The sequence below is a fragment of the Letharia columbiana genome, assembly GCF_014066305.1.
Source record: "Letharia columbiana isolate WasteWater2 chromosome Unknown Sc0000002_s0, whole genome shotgun sequence".
NCBI lineage: Eukaryota > Fungi > Ascomycota > Lecanoromycetes > Lecanorales > Parmeliaceae > Letharia > Letharia columbiana.
In genome coordinates, this window is record NW_023501038.1 from 845,126 (window position 1) to 863,326 (window position 18,201).

An 18,201-nucleotide genomic window follows, 5' to 3' on the forward strand; every position below is an offset into this window, starting at 1 on the left:
CAAAGTGTGGAATTTTCAGATTTCTTACTGTGGAATATTCGGCTATCCTAAACACCCCGCTATTAAATATACCTGATTTCTATGGAATTTTCAGAAATTCGCTTATTAGCCCTAGCCCTAATGGTTATTAGCCCTATGTCTTCGAGTATTTTCTAACCTCCATCGATGTAATTGCCTTTACTTCAGTCCTCATAGTTATACGGCTTACTCTCCTCGTCTTATATACGAAATCAATTAACAATAAGATCTACATCTTATTATAATCATTTAATCTTAGGGTTACGAGGTTTTTGGGTGTTAGGGAATAACGGTGGAGTGACGGTGGGAGTGACGGTGGGAGTGACGGTGGGAGTAACGGTGGCAGTGACGGTGGGAGTGACGGTGGGAGTGACGGTGGGAGTGACGGTGGCAGTGACGGTGGGAGTGACGGTGGGCTTTCTCTTTTTTATTGTGGCGTGTTAAAAGAATATAGGCGTATAGGAGGTAGATAGAAAGGATAGGAAGGCCTAAATAATACTCGAAATTTACCTGAAATAGTCACGTGAAGTGTCTACGAATGTCCGAATATCTAAATATTTGAATATTCCACAATAACCGTACTTTTTTGGCGGTTATTCTCGGAGATGGAATCGTCGGAGTTTCAGAGTTTCAGTGATTCGCCACCAGATTTTGGTGGCAAATCACTGAAACTCCGACACTCCGACGATTCCACGCGGGAAAAAGTTACTCTGAAAACCCCTAATACAAGTAAAGATAAGGATAACGAGAACGAGGACGAGAACGAGAACGAGGACGAGGATGAGGACGAGAATAACGAGGACGAGGACGACGCGAATAAGAACGACGAGGATAAGAACAACGAGAATAAGGACGACGAGGATAAGGACGACGAGGACAACGACGACGTCATAAGCAGTTACTTAACGCTCTCGACGACGTATACTCTTAAATACAGAGCGAGTCCCGCTTAGCTTTTTTAAAACGATTAGCATTTAATCATAACACACATATCTACTCAGCGATATCTACTGCAATTCGATACGGTGATCATAAGACTATAGAGAATCTCATATATTCTAAGATTAATCGACGATATAATCTATTTCTTAGATATCGCTATGGGGAAGATTCGGAGAATACAATACCGTAAACATATTCAATTGCAGCGATATTCTCAGTGTTCCCACAATACTTAGCTAGCTTTTCACTACTGGGTAGCCCGCGCCCCAGCACATATTTAAGCTGGAGTTCGTCATCTTCGTATCACACTACGTATTGTGTCTTCAGTCGCTGTTATGCTTTTATACGCTTGTATATATTAAAGAAGATAAGTGATATTAATTTGTGATAACGCACGAGTAGGTTTGCCGAGTACGTGCCGTCAAGACGTGGCAAATGTATCTCAAAGTCCTCCCGTATCAAGTTTCAGGTGACTATCGTACTGCAAGAATGAACTTCTAGCCATCTATTATTTGGTCGAGCCTTGGCTATTCATCATCTACACTCCACTGCGCTATGAATTATATGTGATTTCGCTGGCCAAGCTATCAGCCTCACTTACTTAGTACATCTAGCCAGCTCGGGCCCTGGATATGGCCTCACGTGTGAAGAGAAGGAATTCATCTAGTATCGTATGGACTCGAAACGAAGGCTTAGCGAAAGGCCCAAGCACTGTTTGGCCTAGGGGCTGACTTCACCCCGTGATAGATGATAAGAAATCCCTGAAGTTAATGAATAGTAGAAGAAAAGACCTTCTTTTCAACTAAAATGATTTAAGCCCGCGTCCATCTCTTCTTAATCTCCGTCTCCAATCCATGTAGCCGTTGCCGTTTATATAGATTAATTCGACGTTCTATACTCAACCCTATCCTACCGACTTCCCTAATTTCCAGCATAGGCCGTACCCAGCCCGCCTCCACGCAGCACTCTTCCTCCTTACCCCAGAATTCGATCCACACCCCGAGCGTCTGCAGCTCCATTCCCGCCACAATCCCCCAAAACCTCACCCACGTCTCCACGTCGTGCGGCGCCGGCACGCGGCCGCCAAAGTGGGCCGGGTTGTCGAAGCGGACCCAGGGGTTCAGGCGAAGGTGGCGGATCTCGGCAAAACGCCACGGCCGCAGGACGTAATCTTTCAAGTAGATCAGGACGAGCGGCGAGGCCATGGAGAAAGTGTTGCTTCGGTAGAGGACCGGGATGGCTTCGACGTAGACGGCGTGGCACGTCAGGGGCAGGGATAGCGAACCCGACGAGAACTGGGCCGGGCGCGGGATACGGTTTCGCTCGTCGAGCCACGTGACGGTGGGAGGCGCGCGGGGTCCGAGCGGGTTCTGCAGGGCGACGGTGCCGGTCGGCTGGTCTTGGCTCTCGGTGTCTCCCTCATTGTGCGCGTATCTGTGGTGCGCGATGCGCTGGGAGACGTCGACGAGGTGGATGATGTCGCCGCCGAGGACGAGCTCGTAAATGTGTTCTCGGATCTCCCGCGGGAGCTTGGTGAATAGTGGAGACAATTGCTGCGGATGGGTAGACAGTGAGCCTTGCGATAGATTGTTGCGAGCGTTTGGCAGGGGAGGCGGCCTTTGTTCGAGGACACGGGCTTGCTCTTCTGCGTGGCGGACGTCTTTCTTGTGTTCCTGCTGCTGAGAATAGGTGCGTCCGTGGTTGCAGGCCCGGTAGATGATATTCAAGGTATGCTTGAGTATTGTCTCCATGACAAAAATGCAAATGGGATTTTGATCTGATGTGGTATGTTGGGAAAAGCTGAAAAGCGCAATTGTGGAGGGTAAGAAATTGGTGGGATGCACCAACTTTTTTATTTTTAGAGAAATCCCGTTTCACGGATATTACGGTGTACGTGTACGATAATAACCCGATGCTTTCATTTTCATTTTTATTCATTTATTCATTTATTCATTTTTGTTTTCTTTGCGATAGCCTACCAAATCAAAGATATGGCCATACTGTTAAAAAATGTGGTAAACAGCCCTACAGCACGTGACTGTACTAGTGGCTTGGCAACCGTTCGAGGGTCGGGTACAAAAGTCTCTGCCGACTCTCCGGCGCTAGGCCCAATTTGCTACTGTAGAACCATTGTTTCTTAAAGAAATAACACTATTATTAAGCTATCTATATCAAAACTCCGTTGCTAAGCCCTTTCGATCTATATATTAATCGACTCGATTCTAGATATAATAGGTTTTATTTTTAAAATTACCTCGCGGTCTAGACGTCCTCGAAGATCTTAAAATATACTCGTTAATCTTCTTTTAATTAATCTTATTTTACTTCTCTTTAATAGTCTTAATAAAGTTATTTAGTTATTATAAAGTAATATAACTTAATTCGAGATTTAAGTATATATTATATATTCTTAATTAAATTAAAATTAAATAAATTAGCTAATTAATTATCGATATAATCTAATTTTATCTTATTCTTTATATATATATAATAATTTTTAGAGCTTCGAGTACTATAGCTTTTATTATTATTCTTCTAAAAGATTATTTCTTTACTTTAAGTCTCGAGAAGATCTTTTCTTTTAAAGATAATTAGAAGAATCTCGTTAGTATATTATTCTTAAGTTATTAAATCTTCAAATTTCTATATCTATTAGCGTATCTTTTTATTCTTAAATTCTTTATCTACTTTCTCGATATATTAATAGAAGATAAGCTTAAATTTAAAGCCTATTAAGATTATAGTCTATATCGAGAATTAATTAATCGTAGTATATCTTCACTTTTAAATATAATTAGAGTATATTCTTTTATAAGAATTACGTATAATTTAATTCGTATAACGAGAATTCTAATAAAAATAACACTTATTAGACTAATAAATAAGTATTTATTTTCAGTTAGACTATTTATATCTCTTATATTAATATAATTAATTCTTTATCTATTTCTTACTAATCTAGCTTTTTTAATATACTCGATATTTATAATATTTAGTCTTATTTATATATTATTTAACTATTCGTTTACTTAATAAAGAATTAAATATTAATAGAAGATATTCGAGAATAGCGTATATAAATTCCTCCGTAATCTAATTTTATAGCTTTTTTTACTTATTATATTATTCTTATAAGATCTTAATTATCTTTTCTACTATCTCTTAATTAATCTTAAAAGATTTTTTAATACGTTTTCTTCTAGATTATTATATAAACTTATTAATAATAATTATTTAAATCCTTTTAGATATATAAATAGTCTTTCGAATTATATCTCTTAAATATTCTTTTTAATTTAACGTAATAATCTTTACGTATTTTAATATAGACTATTTATATCTAGAGGTAATAGAATTAGATAAGAATATAGGTGTAAAGGCCTTCTTGCGTATAGATATAATTATTATTAAGAAAAAAAGAAGAAAGAATAATCTTAGGGGTTCCAGCTAATTTTTGATGGGGGCTACGGGAGAGAGTCGACAGAGACTTTTGTACCCGACCCTCGGTTCACACATTTGTATCCTACCACTCTTAGTCTTAGATCCTCAGTCCACTCCATACACAGCTTGATTTCTAACACATACAGAAATTTTATGGGGTAGTATTTGACTTGCGCCCGAACCTCAAAAACCTTAGAATTAAAGGACTAACCCTAAGAAAGGGCTAAGTCACACAAGGGGGATGTGCTTGGAATGCTCTACTACAATTGTACATGGAATGACTTAGATAGTCCGGTATAAAAATTCAATTTCTGCATCCTTCAACCATAACCGGCGCCCCGTGATGGCTTATCTCTTGCGACGGCCAGTAAGGCAGACAGCATTCCAACATCATACACTAGCGTTTACGCATACTATCAATCCCTCGTGATCTAACAGGAAGGACGTCTTATTTTTTTAAAATCTTCATGTCTTCCGTTAGTATATCAAGATATCCAACACCATATACTTGCAAGGGCCCCCTTGAAACCCTGCTTGCAGACGTTTGGAATGTCGTTATTCTTCGGCGCTGTGAACATGTTCCCAGGAGCCCGGCCGGGACATCGATTTAGCCAGAAGGTTTCCTGACAACATGTCATCATGAATGTCCTAAATTAAATCCCATAATGCGACTTACTAGAGCGTACCAAACGTAGTTCTCGATGTTTATCTTGGCCAGAGCTGGATCCCTTCCCAAAAGTTGGATGGCTTCCCAAGGTCCGTAGGCTTTCGACAGGCAGGGGAAGCTGCCAGCTTGATCATCGAGATATGGGCCCCCTACACCCACTCCCCATGCGAGGAAAGTCACAACGTCGAAGTGTCTAGAGGTAAGTCTCAGTAAGAGTGCTCGGACCACCTCGTAATCGATCTTGCTCGATGGGCTTTGGGACTTACAGTGTCTCGTGAAGAAGAAGTGTCCCTAGGAAATGCATCTTGTAATTGGTTTTTGGCCCAATGTCACGCGCACATTGAAGATCACCCAGTAGTCGCTGCCATAACGCCGTCCATCCGAAATCGTAAACGTTGATGATCTGCCCGGTTGTTATTCCTATATTCGTACGGTCTGACTCGGCCAGGGTTCCAAGCTCCTTGATACCGTTCGTGTGAACCACGGTGATGTCTGACAGGTCCGTCCAAATTGGGAGAACGTCAGCTAGGGGATTAGGGAATCCACCAGGCTGGGCCATCAAGCGGACAGTGTTGAAGATAGCAGTAACGTCCGCGGCATCAGCTGGACTGAAGTAACGTGCCATGACTTGAGGATTAGGATTCGCGGCAACGAAGGTCACAACCTGTACCATGTCCAAGTAGGCTTGTTGTAAGATGCTGGCATCGCTCGGGGAGTTTTGTCCCAGTTTGTAAAGGCCTCTTTTGGATAAATCAGGGCCAGCATATGAGTTATCGTACGTGGAGTCGTTCTTGTTTGCATCCCTGGAATATACACTGTCGTGGAATGATTCGAAGGCGGGGGAAAGGTCTGCAATCTTTTTATCAAGCTTATGAGATGCTGAGGTCGAAGTATAGAGGGCTAGACCGAGAATGATTCGGCACGATGTGTGAAGGCCAACCATGATCATGTTTACGCTTTTTTCGCAGTGAATACCAACGTCGAAAGAACACAAATGAATATATTTGACTCAAATCAAGTGAGCTTCAATATGGCTTCCAAAATGCGATTGAATGATAGGGGCTAGATACACAACGTATAAATAAAAGATCGAAGTAGAAGGGGTCGTGCAAAAAATATAAAGGTAAAGGGGCAAGGGACTCTTCGTAGAATATGGAGCCTTTTTGATGATCTCCTGCATTTTGGGCGAAACACTCGATGCCTGCACGGTCTTGACATTGAGGTTTGACGTTTGTTGGAACAACATTGCAAAGCTGTGCATGTTTCAGATGTACGGCTGAGCCGAACATACGGATCTTGAGTCACCATTTTTAGCAGACACATGCCGACGCTGATAGGTACCAGGGCCGAAATGCAAATTATCGCTCGATATGCGCTGCAATCATATTGCCAGAATTTGGCCGCAAGAAAGATGGGCGCCTTGAAACATACACGAGCAGGACCTCGCTTCCCAGTACGAGGGTGGGTAAGCTCACATAGGCTGGTGAATGGTGATCGGTCTAGATGGTCATACTCGGGTGCTGCGGCGTGATCGAAGGTGTGGTAAAGGAAAACGCTTCGATCGTTCCGGCTTTCCTCGGTTGCCTTGATTGCAATGTTTCAAAGTATAGGCACTGGTCGTCTTGCTTTGGGGAACCAATACACGTGAGAATATTGGGTCTACACATCACATTCCTCATAGCCAGAGGTGGTGACCTGGGTTTCTCGACTTGGGAGCGAGAATCCTGGTCCACTCGGAGATACGGAAGCTACCGTAAGCCGTGGATCTTACAGTCCGAGAAGGGTGGTGAGAAGCCTTCTGGTTGCACGACGCCTCCTGTACTCCTGGGGCGTGCCACGTAATCGTAATTCCGTATGCACGGCTAAGAGTTGCACGATTCTTGTCACCGACTGTTGGATGAAGGAATTGTTGAGGAATGTCGCTCATTTCCGCGTACTCAAATTTTATTCAATGCTTGACGTTGGCCAGTGCCCGCCCCACTTTTGATGACATTACTCGTGGATTTCAGAAGTGAATTACTTGATAGAACGAGGACACCAATAATAATATCAATTGGTGTCCTCGCTTTATCAAGTAACTCACTTCTGTTTGTCAATCTAGATAAGACTCGTTTGAGAGGTCTCGTGTCACAATGCAACAACATATGTGTTGGTTTGAAACTTGATATAGGAGGAAGGGCAAAGTTTGCAATGCCGATATCTCAAATACGCTAAATGCCAATGATTTTACCAGTAACCCGTGTACCAAACCGAGATAGCCCTTTCATCTCCGTTTTGTTTCGCTTTTATCCGTCCTGCAGGTCATCTCCGGCTTACCGAGAGCTGCAATGGAATACTAGACTTGATGGCGCAGCGGTTTCGTGTGGATGAGTCGTTTAACAGAACTGTGAAATCCTTTTGCAGCTGGTTTGATCCCTCAAACTTGCTTCTACTTCAGTCTCAAGGCTCTTACGCATTCGCATCCGCCTATGGAAGAAATCTAATTTCGCTTCTCAGATGTTTCAATTGAGGATGCATATGAGGTGGCGAGAACGTCGCTGAGGGCGTTGGTAAGCAGGCGGAGTGTATTCCTTCATGCACGCAGACAACTTTGCTACCCTTTCTTGTTGTTTTGTGATGTTACGTCAGTACTCCACTCCATGATAGGTTCTCTACGAGGCTTTTACGGTCAGCTCATCCCGAAATATATGCCTGCCTTCTCCCCTTTTTCTAGGACGTCGTAATCTGTACATCAATCGAATTGGAGCCACGCACATTTTGTTCTATCACCTTGTTCCTCATTTCTTCATTTTTGCAAGAAATTGTCTTCGGACGTAACTTTTGCAGTATGGCTGTTTCTCTTGCAATTTTTCTCTTGGTTCCGTTGTCGTCTGTTAACGCTGCACCTCCGGCGGTCCAAATCTCGAATGGCGAGATTCAGCCAGTGGGTACCGCGACTGCTTGCTCGACAATCACAACAACAATCGGTACTAGGATCGACCACGTTCCGGTGCCTTGCTCAGCTTTCCCACCCGTGTTCACTGAAGAAGTGATCGTGAATGGCACATCTGCATCTCTTGTTATCGGTCCTTCAGGAGATGTCAACTTTGAGAATGAGCCGTGGCTTGCTCAGCCAACCTCCCTGGCTAATCCTAACAGCCAACTACCAAGTCATCCCTTGGATAGGACAGTTGGTAGTTCCATTTCTTCGCAAATTGGGTCCCCAAATTCCAAGAATCAAACGACGAGTTCCTCTTATACCAGTGCCTCTAGCGGCTCACTATCCTCGCAGTCTCAATCTCTAGGCACCGGTAATAATACAGCAAGTACCACATCTACTAGTGCTCTAAATGTATCGCTATCCTCGCAGTCTCAATCTCAGATCTCCAGCAGTCCAACCCAGATTTCCAACTCGAACGGTGCATCTGAAAGCTCGTTTTTGACAAATTTAACTTTATCACCTTCATTTACAGCGAACTCTGGAATCGCCACATCCACTGGGACATCTGCGAGCCTGCCAATCGGTAGCATATCGTCCCAAAGCTCTGACAGCCAAGCGGTGAATTCCACCCGCACCTCTGCCGAAAGTTCATTATCCACTCAGTCTCGCAGCCTAGAATCTCTGTCGTCAGGGTCATCAAGAGCTCTGCTGACAGCTTCTCCTGCTTCTTTAACCATCAGTATACCATCGCCGACGACAACCTCTCATGCTCTAACCTCAGGACCAGGTGGGATTTCTCCAGGCTTTCCTTCGTCAGCTTTTGTTCCCATCGCCACGCCAATAACATCCCTGGACCCTATCGGCCCAGTCGTTAAATCTAGTGCCAGCGCAGTGCAAAGTTCTATTTCAATCATCATTCCTGTCATTCAATCGTATATCGATAAAACGACTTGCGACTCATGTTCCACGGATGCAGTCAATGCGCTCAAAGAAGTGCTCCCAATAATCGAAGTACGGTTCGGCAGTGGCCTTTCTCTCTAGAGCGTATGACTGATTGACCAAACAGGAGTTGTCTGATAGTATTGGGCCCGGACCGTCGCCACATCCATGTAGCGCTAGCCTAAACCTTCTTTCCGACATTTTCAACGCGGTGAAGTGTGCTGCACAGAACGTTGAGAATGCTATAAGTCACATTGAGGGCGGTGAAGACGATATCGGTGATCTCAAATCGGACGTAACAAATCTCAACGACCTACAAAAACCGCTTGACAATGACGACGAAGACGATGATGATGAGTCGCAGTCCGCGCCATCTCAGAGTCAGAGCAACCCAACCCAAAGTCAATCATCAGCGTCGAAAGCCTCGGCTTCTCATGTATCAACTATGACTTCATTGACGGCTTCCAAAGTCTCTCTGAGTGCTTCTTCGAGCTTGTCGACAACTGCCTCATCGTCGTCAGGAAGCTGCGCTCTTCCGCCAGTTGTGACCCTTCCCCCGGACTCCTTGACCGGGTACGTTTTCTCCAATGTAGTGGTACTGCAGCCTAGTTGTAAGACTGGCTCGAAAGGTCCAAGTAGACCTGGACTCAGACGACGTCTAAAAATTCAATGGATGGTGAGACAGGAACGCTGACTCTAAGTATCTAGGCCTTCTCAGCCAGATCAGCCAACGTCTGTTATTGTGACTGGGCTCCCGACATCCGTAACCAGAACTTCTAACACTCTCATCACTGGTACGGTGTCGGTCAGTGGCACCGTAGCTGGCAGTGCACCTGCGACCACCACCCAGACCGCAAACATCACCCCCGCACCCACCATCTCCTGTTCCCTTCAAAATGCGGATCCAGACCAAGGAATCAACACCAACTACTGCGTCTGCTCTGGTTCTACCTTCCCCGTGCTCAGTGTCGAAGCAACCGCGACCGGCCCAGGCGCCAGTTGTGCCTACACCTCTCTCCCCAGCGCCAGCACCATCCATCCTACCGCAAATCTCCCGGTCACTACCAGCAATTGTCAAGTCTGTAGCGTGGGCTTCAACTCGGAGCAGTGTACCCCTCTGCCCAATTGCACGCCCACGTCCGCACCGGCTTCGACTGCGGCTACTACGACTACGAGCGCCCCTCCGCCTCCATCTTCGCGTAAGTGATCTAATTATGACGAAAGGGGCTTGGGTGTGCGTAATGCTGACAAACCCTAGCTCCTGTATGCTCAGCAGGCTTTCATGGGACTGATACGAGCTGTGGAGGTAAGTGCAATGGGGCCAAGGCGAAATGCGAGTGTAGTGAAGCGGGGTATGAGAGTTTCAACGAGGCTTGTTACTGTACATGCGGATAGGGAGACAATCAAGCAATACTTCTGCGGTATGGAAGCGTTTGAGGCATATACGGAACTATTTACCCCTTGAGTCTTCTTCGGATGGGGATTTGAAATTACGGTTCCTTTATTTCGTTTCCTCCTTGGTGGCGAGCTTGGTTGCCACTGTTTTGGTAAGAAGCATTGAGTATGCGTAGATGTATCAGAAACGGAGATTGCGGTAATTGTATTATATAAGTGACATCTCTTGAGGGCAAATTACAAATTCATACCCCAAACTATGGAATTCTTACAAATTCATACCCCATCTTACATTTTCATACCCCTCACCAAAAAAATGGGGTATGAATTTGTAAGTTGCCAGTCTTTGGGGTATGAATTTGTAAGTTACCATTTCTTGGGGTATGAAAATGTAAGATACCATGTTAGCAGCAGCCCTCACGGGGGGCCCTGCGACGTCCCTACGGGGCCCTATTTAGGTCCAAATAGGAGTGTCTGGCTGTCAAGCGCAGAGACCCCCGGGACCAAGCCTTTTTAGCTGAGTTGCTATCATTAGAAGGGTATTTTAGGGTGTTTCAGGCTATCTACCCCAATTGTTAGTAACCCGAGTTACCGCTAAGTGGTTAAATAGGGGTGTTTACACTTCACGCTGCAGACACCCCTAAGGAGCCCCACGGGGCCCCCGGAGGAATAATTCCTAACACCAACCCGCCCTATAGATGGCAACTTACAAAATCATACCCCTATAAATGGTATCTTACAAAATCATACCCCTGTCAGTGGTATCTTACAAATTCATACCCCATTGGGGTATGAAAATGTAAGATGGGGTATGAATTTGTAAGAATCCCATAGTTTGGGGTATGAAAATGTAATTCGCCCCATCTCTTGATCAAAAGGGTCTTCGTATCGTACTTGGCTTTTCTTGATTCTACGGATACAACCGTGTCCGTCACTTGTTCACGACCTTACTTACGAGCCTGCGAGAACAGCCCCTCCGGTAGGAGCCCCCAGAGAACCAGCCAAACCGGCAAAGAAATAAAACAATATGAAGACGATTATCTTTATCGTGATCACCTTGTCAGAAAGGTATCAGCACAGTCTTGAACGAGATCCAGCCACGTTCCCGCGCTTCTTGGTTGATAGCGCTCCATTTCTCGTCTCCAAGCAACTCCGTGGGACTCATCGCACCCGTTTCAAAGCTAAGTGCAATCCTCTACGGTATCGCTTGCGAAGTAGTCTCTCTGATTCTTGCCATGCCGTACGACAGCATCTGCACTGCCTCCCAGAGACCGTGATCCCGTAGCTTGACAGTAATAGCAATGCTTAAATCAAGTCCAGGACCCTTCGTCCCGCAATACCGCGACATATCAGCTACGTGAGTTTAAGGAGGTTTTGCAACCGATTTCAAAATAACGTTCAAAACCTAAATAGGCAATTATCGAACAATCTAATCACATGCGACAATATTAACCCTCGCTTAGCATCGTTTAGCGATCATCTTTTAAGACATTATATTAGCAATATCGAATAAATAATATATAAAGGCGATTTAATTCTTAGACGATAAATTAACGTTAAAATATAATAATAAAGTCGAGTTTATAGAGACTAAGAGTAGAGTTAATAATTAGATTAACGGATTCGCGAAAATATTATTACTTAATACGTATAATAAAAATTATATTATAAATTAATATATTTAAGATAATAAGTAGAGTCTAGCTCGCTTAATTCTTCTTATATAAATTTTAATTTATAATTATAATTATTTTTATTTATTATTAATTTATATTTTTAAAAAACTATTAATAATTAACTAGAATATTAAATATTTTAATCTTTTCTAATATTATATAATTATATTTAACTCGTTATATTATAAAAATCTATTATTTACTTAAAATAAAAAGATAGATTCTTTTAATATACTTAAATATCGTAAAATTTTAATAGAAATAAAAAAGTTATTCTATATATTAAACGAGTAAAGGCCTATAAATTAAATTCATAATCATTTTTTTTAATTGAGACTATCGAGTAAATTTTGATAAGCGATCTTTAGTAAGCGATATCTGAATTCCTTACGCTTTAATACTTATAAGACTAAATTTAGAAATTCTTTTTTTATCTGAAAGCTCACATTTCGTTCTATAATTTAAAAAAAATCTCAAAATTTTAATAGAAAACAAAAAAGTTATTTTATGTGTTAATAACGTATATCTAATTTTTGATAAGGAGGTATAAGAAGGCGAGATTTTAATGGTTGCGGACGCTAATTTATTTACTCGCGGTGTCTAATTAAAAAGCGTAGACCTATCGAATTAATAATTGGCTACATATATAAATTCAAGGTTTTTAAGCTTAGTTCTATCTTATTCTATTATATATACTAATAATATATATCTATTTTTTAATTAAAGCTATTCGACTATCGAGCGAACTTTAATAAGCGATATTTAAATTTCTTACGCTTTAATAGTTATAAGACTAAATTTAAAAATTCTTTTTTTATCTAAAAGTCTATAATTCGTTCTATATTTGAAAAAAAAATCTTAAAATTTTAATAGAAAATAAAAAAGTTATTCTATATATTAATAACGTATATCTATTTTTTTAATAATTACGAATACTAATTTATTTATTCGCGATAATTTAATTAATCTAATTAAAGAGCGTAGTAAATCTAAATTTATAACTAATTATATATATAAATTTAAGATTTTTAAGCTTAGCTCTATCTTATTCTTTTATATATACTAATAAGAAGAAAAAAGACGAGAAGAGAGAGAGAGAAGGGTTTAACGTATATATTAGAACTCTTAAATTACTTTAAACGTCTATAAAGATAATCTTTCTTCTTCTTTTTATCTTTCTATCTTTTTAACTTACTTCTCTCTTCTTACTACTATACTTAAAAATATACTTTACTTATTTTATATATAAATAAGTTTAGGCCTATAAGTTAAATTTATAAAAAGTAACGAGTAAAGGCCTATGAATTAAATTCATAATCATTTTTTTTGATTAGGGCTGTCGAGTAAATTTGGTGAGCGAACTTTTGATAGACGACATTTAAATTCGTTACCTTTAAACATTCATAAGACTAAATTTAGTAATTCTTTTTTTATCTAAAAGCCCATATTTCGTTCTATAATTTTAAAAAAAAATCTCAAAATTTTAATAGAAAATAAAAAAGTTATTCTAAAATTAAATAATGTATACCTGTTTTTTGATCAGGGCTGTCCGGCTGTCCGCGATCTTTGGTGAGCGAACTTTGGTGAGCGATATTTGAATTCCTTGCGCTTTAATAATTATAAGACTAAATTTCAAAATTCTTAAAAATTCGGAAAGCACAAATGGCGCTTTAAAATTTAAAAAAAAATTAAAATTTTAATAGAAAATAAAAAAGTTATTCTATATATTAATAATATATATCTATTTTTTTAATAAGAGAGACGTAAGAGAGCGAGATTTTAATAGTTATAAATACTAATTTATTTACTCGCGATAACTTAGCTAGTCTAATTAAAGAGCGTAGTAATTCTAAATTTATAATTAGCTATATATATAAATTTAAGATTTTTAAGCTTAACTCTATTTTATTCTTTTATATATACTAACGAGTAAAGATTTATAAATTAAATTTATATTTATTTTTTTAATTAGAGCTATCGAGTAAATAGATAAGCGGGCTATCTAGCTATCGAGCGAACTTTAATAAGCGATATCTAAATTTCTTACGCTTTAATAATTATTAAACTAAATTTAAGAATTCTTTTTTCTTCTAAAGACTTATATTTCGTTCTATAATTTAAAAAAAAAAAATTTAAATTTAAATAGAAAATAAAAAAATTATTTTAAAATTAAATAATATATATCTATTTTTTAATTAGAGCTATTTAATTATATTTCTTTAATAATTATAAATATTAATTTATTTACTCGCGATAATTTAATCGATTTAATTAAAGAGCGTAATAACTCTAAATTTATAATTAACTATATATATAAATTTAAAATATTTAAGCTTAGCTCTATCTTATTCTTTTATATATACTAATAATTTTTTAGCGAGAGAGATTAATAGTTAATATTCGTAAATAGTAAGATTATATAGAAAATAATATATATATAAGTAGATATAGATAGATACTTAAATATATCTAATATTAAAATAGCTAAGATCTTTCTAAATATATAAATAATTTAGAAAAGACTTCTTAGCGCTAGAAAAACTCTTATATCTAAGCGATATAATTTAAAGTAAAAACGAAGCTATATATAGATATTAAGTAAGAGAGAGAATAATAATATAACTCTAAAAGAGAATAATTTAAATAAAGAGTTATTAATATATAATCTAAAAGAGAATAATTTAAATAAAGAGTTTACTTTTAATATAATAGCTATATAAATAATACTCGCCATATCTATCTATCTCTCTATTATCGTATATCGTATATTAATAATCTAATTAAAAAGATATAATATATCTTATAAAATATTTTATATTAAGTAATATTATATCGTATTCGAATATAGTATAAGTAGAATTTAAATATTATATTATTTTTCTAATATAAATTCGAAATCTTAACGATATATTTTACGATATAATATATCTATAATATTATACTATAAAATAATATATATATAAGATATTCTTATTAAGATTTCTATATTTAGAAGTATAAGTAGCTATTTTAATTATTATTCTAGTTAATTATAGCTATTACTATTATAACTATTACTATTATAGCTATTATTATTATAATTATTATTATTATAACTATTACTATTATAATTATTTCTATTATAATTATCTCTATTATAATTACTTTTATTATAGTTATTTCTATTATAATTACTTCTATTATAACTACTTTTATTATAACTACTTCTATTATAACTATCTCTATTATAACTATTTCTATTATAATTATTACTATTATAATTATTATTATTATAGCTATTATTATTATAACTATTACTATTATAGCTATTATATAATAATAAACTATTTTAATAATAAATAGTAATAGTTATAATAGTAATAGCTATAGTAATAGTAGCTATTAGAATATTAGATATATAATATATAGAACGAATAAATTAATTCTCTAGAATCTCTTCGAGACTAGATTTTAAATATAATATAAAATTATATAATTAAAGAATATAGTAACTAGAATACGCGAGAGTTATATTTCGATAATAGATATAGTAGTAATAGATATAATAGTAGTAGATATAATAGTAGTAAGTATAATAGTAATAGATATAATAGTAGTAGATATAGTAATAGTAGATATTAATAATAGTAGTTATAATAGTAATAGTTATAATAGTAATAGCTATTATATTAAATTTATTAAATAAATATATCTAAATATAGAAATTTTAGTCGAGATATTTTATATATATATTATTTTATAATATAATATTATAGATATATTATATCGTAAAATATTTCGTTAAGATCTTATATTATATTAGATATAAAATTATTACTAGTTAAAAAGATATAGTATATTTTATAGAATATTTTATATTAAGTAATATTATATCGTACTCGAATATAATATAAATAGAGTTAAATATTATATTATTTTTCTAATATAAATTCGAGATCTTAACGAGATATATTACGATATAGTATATCTATAATATTATATTATAGTATAGAATATATATAAGATATTTTAATTAAGATTTCTATATTTAGAAGTATAAGTAGTTTTCTATTTTAATTATTATTCTAATTAATTATAACTATTACTATTATATACTATTTTACTATTATTATAATTACTATTATTATAATACATTATAATAAATAACTATTAAAATATTAGATATATTATATATAAAATAAACGAATTAATTCTTTAAAATCTCTTCGAGATTAAATTCTAAATATAGTATAAAATTAGATAACTAGAAAATATAATAGCTAGAATAAGCGGAGATTAAAAATAGAATAGCTAGAATATATAGAGATTATCTTTTAATAGTAGCTATAATAATAATAGTTATAATAATAAGTAATAGTTATAATAGTAATAATGTAATAATAATAATAATAGTTATAGTAATAGTAATATAATAGTAATAATTATAATAGTAATAGCTATAGTAGTAATAGCTATAGTAATAAATAATAGTTATAATAGTAATAGCTATAATAGATAGTTATAATAGATAGTTATAATAGTAATAATTATTATATTAAATTTATTAGCTATTAATTAGAATAATAATTAGAATAACTATTTTATATATTTAAATATAGAAATTTTAATCGAAATATCTTATATATATACTATATTTAATTTAGTTTTATAATATATTTTATTAAGATTTTATATTATATTAGATATAAATCTATATAAATATTAATATTTTATATTATATTAGAGTATAATATAATAAATTAATATCTTATATTATATTATATCTTTTTAACTAGTAGAAATTATATAAATCTTAATAACTTATATTATATTAGAGTATAATATAATAAATTAATATTTTATATTATATTATATATATCGTATAATAATAAAACGACTAATTAAATAGTTATTAACGCTATAGTCTTATAATAGACTTATTAATCTATAATTCTATTATTACGATTAATACTTATAAATAATAAGACTATATAGAAAATAAATATATATATAAATAGATATAGATAGATATTTAAGTATATCTAATACTAAGATAGCTAAGATCTTTTTAAATATATAAATAATTTAAAAAAGATCTCTTAGCGCTAGAAAAACTCTTAAATAATCTAAAACGTTATTTAAAAAGAGCGAAGATCTTAAAGAGAATTTTTAATAATATTTATTATAGTAAGTAGTAGAGACTAATAATACTAGCGCGAATAAGTTAAAAGATATTAATATTATAATAATACTTTAAATATATAAATTAAATAAATAATAATATATAGATAATAAAAATCTAACTTTTAACGATCTAATAATTAAATCTCGTTATTATTAAGATCGACGTTATATATTAATATTATAATCTCTTTATAAAAAAGAAAATTTAAGTAATAACTCTTAATATTAAGTAATATTAATATCTCGCGAAGGTTATTAATAACGATATTTCTAATAAAAAAGAAATTCTTTAATTAAAATAGCGATATATTAGATAGAGCTTTTTATCTAAAAAGATAATATAAGACTTTAACTACGTATACGTTATTATCTAATATAATTATTATAAATATAATTCTATAACGAAATAAGTTTATTTTAAACGCTAAAAGTATAAGTTTTAGATAATTATCGAATAATCTTATTAAGCGACGTATAAGAAACTATTCATCGAAGTTCTTTTATTAAAAATCTCGCTTATTATAAATAAATTTATTTATATATATTATATAGAAATATTATAAAGATAAGATAAAAGAAGATATATAGAGTCGCTTTAATATAGATTAACTTATTAAAATAAGAAAGAATTTAAAGTAATAGATTCTTAATAATTAAACGTCTTTCTTTTATATTAGCTTCGCTACGAAAATATTAATTATTTATAATAATATATTATAATTAAGAATAGTAAAATATTAAGAGATTATCGAACTCTATATTTATATAGACTAATCTAAGATTAATAAGATATATCTTTATAGACTTTAACTTAACGCGATAAGTACTTAGATTAATAATTTAGCTTATAAGAGTATTTATAGTTATTAAAAAAAAAGATTAAATCTCTATTAATACGTAATAGATAGTATAGAATCTTATTAAAGTTATATATATCTTTTTAATTTTAATAGTAAGCTCTTATTAGAGAAGTTATATAATTTCTTAGAGTAGTATAATCTAATTATATTAATATTCTAATAAGTTCTACTTTATTTTAG

At 35.0% G+C, this 18,201-nt stretch overlaps 4 protein-coding genes across 4 annotated transcripts; 2 read left to right on the top strand and 2 right to left on the bottom strand.

Moving 5' to 3' along the window:
- Nucleotides 1–623: 623 nt before the first annotated feature.
- HO173_001241 (uncharacterized protein) lies at nt 624–971 on the top strand (the record flags this gene model as incomplete). Its single annotated transcript, XM_037303183.1, has 1 exon — nt 624–971. One exon carries the CDS (start codon nt 624–626, stop codon nt 969–971), a length of 348 nt encoding a protein of 115 aa, XP_037169830.1.
- Nucleotides 972–1,772: 801 nt separating this feature from the next.
- On the bottom strand, nt 1,773–2,711 carry HO173_001242 (uncharacterized protein; the record flags this gene model as incomplete). The annotated part of the gene is made up of 1 exon (XM_037303184.1): nt 1,773–2,711. The coding sequence occupies one exon, from the start codon at nt 2,709–2,711 to the stop codon at nt 1,773–1,775; it is 939 nt and encodes a 312-aa protein (XP_037169831.1).
- A 2,175-nt stretch (nt 2,712–4,886) lies between these two features.
- Nucleotides 4,887–6,995, bottom strand: HO173_001243 (uncharacterized protein; the record flags this gene model as incomplete). Its single annotated transcript, XM_037303185.1, has 4 exons — nt 4,887–5,024; nt 5,078–5,261; nt 5,335–5,968; nt 6,764–6,995. 4 exons carry the CDS (start codon nt 6,993–6,995, stop codon nt 4,887–4,889), a joined length of 1,188 nt encoding a protein of 395 aa, XP_037169832.1.
- A 900-nt stretch (nt 6,996–7,895) lies between these two features.
- Nucleotides 7,896–10,134, top strand: HO173_001244 (uncharacterized protein; the record flags this gene model as incomplete). Its single annotated transcript, XM_037303186.1, has 3 exons — nt 7,896–8,999; nt 9,055–9,500; nt 9,636–10,134. 3 exons carry the CDS (start codon nt 7,896–7,898, stop codon nt 10,132–10,134), a joined length of 2,049 nt encoding a protein of 682 aa, XP_037169833.1.
- Nucleotides 10,135–18,201: the final 8,067 nt, after the last annotated feature.